Source organism: Dermacentor variabilis, chromosome 7 (assembly GCF_050947875.1).
Source record: "Dermacentor variabilis isolate Ectoservices chromosome 7, ASM5094787v1, whole genome shotgun sequence".
Lineage (NCBI taxonomy): Eukaryota > Metazoa > Arthropoda > Arachnida > Ixodida > Ixodidae > Dermacentor > Dermacentor variabilis.
The window spans coordinates 70,311,969-70,315,386 of NC_134574.1; the positions used below are offsets into that span (position 1 = coordinate 70,311,969).

The window sequence follows — 3,418 nt, forward strand, 5'->3', positions numbered from 1 at the left end:
TGTGCACAACAAACAAATATCGACCCTGTAGCAGTTTTCTCTCTGAAAAACTGTGGGAAGTTGTCTTAGATATGCATGATCATATTACAGAAAGCGCCCATTTGTACTGACTGATGAGATATTCAGTTCTACATTATTGCATTGCATATTTAATGACTTACTGTGCGATAGGTTGCTAACAAAGCATTGAATAAATCAAATTTTTCTGCTCACTTATGTTTTGCAGAAACAAAATACACATGTGGATTCAGACGCTGGCACGCGCACCTTAAGCACAAAAAAGCTAAGTTTTCACATATATGCGTTGCACATATGTTGTAATTAAAGAAAGGACATTAGAAGCGGAAGAATGTCGAAAACGAAATCTGAAAGAGGAAAGCAATCTGAATAAAATAAATGCAGGCGGTGCTGGTTTCCTTTGGCACCTGCAGAGAAAGGCGTGTGCTCGTCGATCGCATAGCAGACGACAAGCGAAATGGCGTTTGACCCTCGCGCATCAACAAAACTCTTCCCATGGAAGCAGGCTTCATGTTTTCTTTGATTTTTTCCTCTTGGAGTTTGGCCTACCCAGCACCAGGGTGGAAATTGGCGCTAGCGACGCAATTCCCGTTTACCGGGAAGCATACCTGCTGACCTAGCCGTGTTCTAGATCTCCATGTAGTGTACACACTGTGATGTCGTCAGCGTGTGGAAAAAACTTAGCGATCGTAATGTGTAAACATCGATCGTAACATAGTAATGTGTAAAGTTGGGCTAGTTCTTGATTAATCATCATACCTTGCTGGTGAAGCAGCGCACTGACGCGGACACGGTGGAGACACGCAAGGAAAGATGACACTCGAGTGCGTCATTTCCGCGTCTTTTCCGCGTCATTTCCGTGCAGCGAGCGTCGTCTTTCCTTGTGTGTCTCCACCGTGTCCGTGTCAGTGCGCAGCTTCAGCAGCAAGGCATGATGATACCAACCGCAACCGTGTCTATATGACTATGTTCAAAGATATTGCACATGTGCAAATAGTGAACATACGGGAAGGCGTAGCAGTACCGTTTCTTGAATGTACTTTTTATGGAGAATATCGTATAGCACATCAACACTACAGACAAACGAACGCACGGATCCGCAGTTGCGAATGGAGCCGTCCTCACAGGAATCGTTGACGGCTAGGTATCCTGAACACCCCCACAATAAGCATGGAAATTGCCTCAGCTTGCACTGAGTAAATGCTATTATGCATTCTATGTAGAAAAACGAGAGTACAGGGACCCCAAGGCACTTCTTGCGCTATCTGCGTTCTTTTATTCATTTTTTGTATAATGGGTATCTCATAGCAACAAGGATTATTTCGTGTGGTAAAATTCAAGATCGTGCCTCTTGATAGCAAAGTCGCGGAGTGCTTCCACAAACAAAAACATACCGCTCGTAACCGTGTCTATATTACTACGTTAGCAGAGATTGCACATGCACAAATAATGAACATACGGGAAGGCCTAGTGGTAGCATTTCTTGGAACTACTTCTGATAGCGGAGCCTGTCCACCTCTCCCTGATAATCTCGTACAGCAAGCACACCAATAGTACAGCAAACCACGGTATCACGCGAACAAACTGGGAATGTATCGACCTCAGAGGGATTGTTCACGGCCAGGTATCCCGAACACACCCGCAATTATCATGGGCATTGCCTCAGCTTGCACTCACTAAATACAATTAGACATTCTCTGTATAGCAGCGAGCAGAGGGATGTCAAGGCACTTCTTCAGCTATCCGGGTTGTTTTATTCATGTTTTGTACAGTGATCATCTCATAGCAGCAAGGAGTATTTAAGACGACGACGAAATGTCTACTAGGTAGAACACTTCTATTTGTGTTCTCTGGTTTCTGGCTAAATCTTCGGAATTGCGGCCTCGGCTCCTGGTCTTGTGGCGATGGACGCGCAGCCTTACAGAGGCCCTCCTGGCCAGTTGTCATCAAGGCCGTCCTTCACGAGGAAGAAAGGAAGCGTGCTCAGTGACACCAAGGACACCGAGCTGTACTCCGCGTCGGATGAAGACTCATCGGATGATAGCTTCATCACTGTCCGCAGAAAGAGGTCCAAAAGGAGGTCTGTCAACGCGAATACAGCAGGCCACTTACGTTCGCCGCTAAATTTTCTGCGCAGCGCAATATCACGTTTTTAGACTTGCCTTTGCATTGCATAGATTAACACGTGTGTTAAGATTATGAGCACACAGCTAACAAGCCGCCCGTGAGTTACAGTTCTGCACACTCTCAACTCATATAAAGAAGTATCCTACGTTCTTTTCATGCGCTCTTTCTAAGTCACATTCTCACTTGCTGGATGAAGGCCTTAGTAAGCAGGTGGCTCGTCTGGAAGCAGCGAATTATCCGAGACAAATCATTATCTCGGTTGCTGAAAGCCTGCATCGTCGAAGGAAGGTAACTTCACGCCTGAGCGATGAGCAGAGCGCGGATGGTGAAAGAAAGAAGAAAGAACAAAGGGACAAACGAAAGGTGGCTGTAATTCCCTACTTTCATAAGGTTTCCCACAACCTAAAAAAGGTAGGGCAACAGTCTGGTGTAAACTGTAGCACGGCTGAATCTGCATTCGTCACGGCACACCAGTAATCCCGTGATCTGTTACGTCACGTTGGCTTCACTATATATGTAACTTGCGCAACCGCAATAAGCTCGTTGTCCGCCCAACTGCTGGCCTGGCTACACGGTGGCAGTGGTGGGATTCGAACCCACGCCCCCGCTTGCTGGAAGGCTTACCGTGCGTTGCCGTGGTAATGGATGACATAATATTTTGGGGCCGCACGAAGAAGGAGCATGACCACCACCTGTCACTTTTGTCGGCACGCTGTCTCGAAAACAACCTCAAGCTAAACCTCAAGAAATGCACCTTTTTGCAGCCCGAAGTCCGCTACCTAGGCCACATCCTTAGCACGCAAGGCCTCCGCCTGGACCCTGGTCGCATGAACGACATACTGGAAATGAAAGAGCCAAACAACAGTAAAGAACTCCAAGTATTTCTAGGCATGCTGAATTATGTACAATCTTTCACTCCTAACATGACCGTCGTGACTGCACCACTGAGAACATTGCTGCGCAAGGACATTGCGGGTTTGGACCGAGACTCAGCAGCGAAGTTCTGAAATGTTGCGTGAGAGCTTAGTTAACGCACCAATTCTTTCCTTTTTCGATGCAACTAAGCCGGTCACCGTTTCGGTCGACGCGAGCCAAATGGGAGTTGGTGCAGTACTTATTCAAGACGGCCGCCCCGTCGCTTTCTCGTCACGTTCACTAACAGAGGCGCAGGAACGCTACGCCCAAATTAAGAAAAATTGGCAATTGTGCATGGCTGCATCAAGTTTCATGATTACATCTTCGTCCAGGAAAGCGTAACTCTCGAAACTGATCA

General features: G+C 46.9%; 1 protein-coding gene across 1 annotated transcript; it reads left to right on the forward strand.

Annotated features, from left to right (window-relative positions):
- The first annotated feature begins 2,786 nt into the window (after window positions 1–2,786).
- LOC142588687 (uncharacterized) lies at window positions 2,787–3,152 on the forward strand. The gene has a single exon (XM_075700509.1). The coding sequence runs from the start codon at window positions 2,787–2,789 to the stop codon at window positions 3,150–3,152; it is 366 nt and encodes a 121-aa protein (XP_075556624.1).
- The last annotated feature ends 266 nt before the right edge of the window (window positions 3,153–3,418 follow it).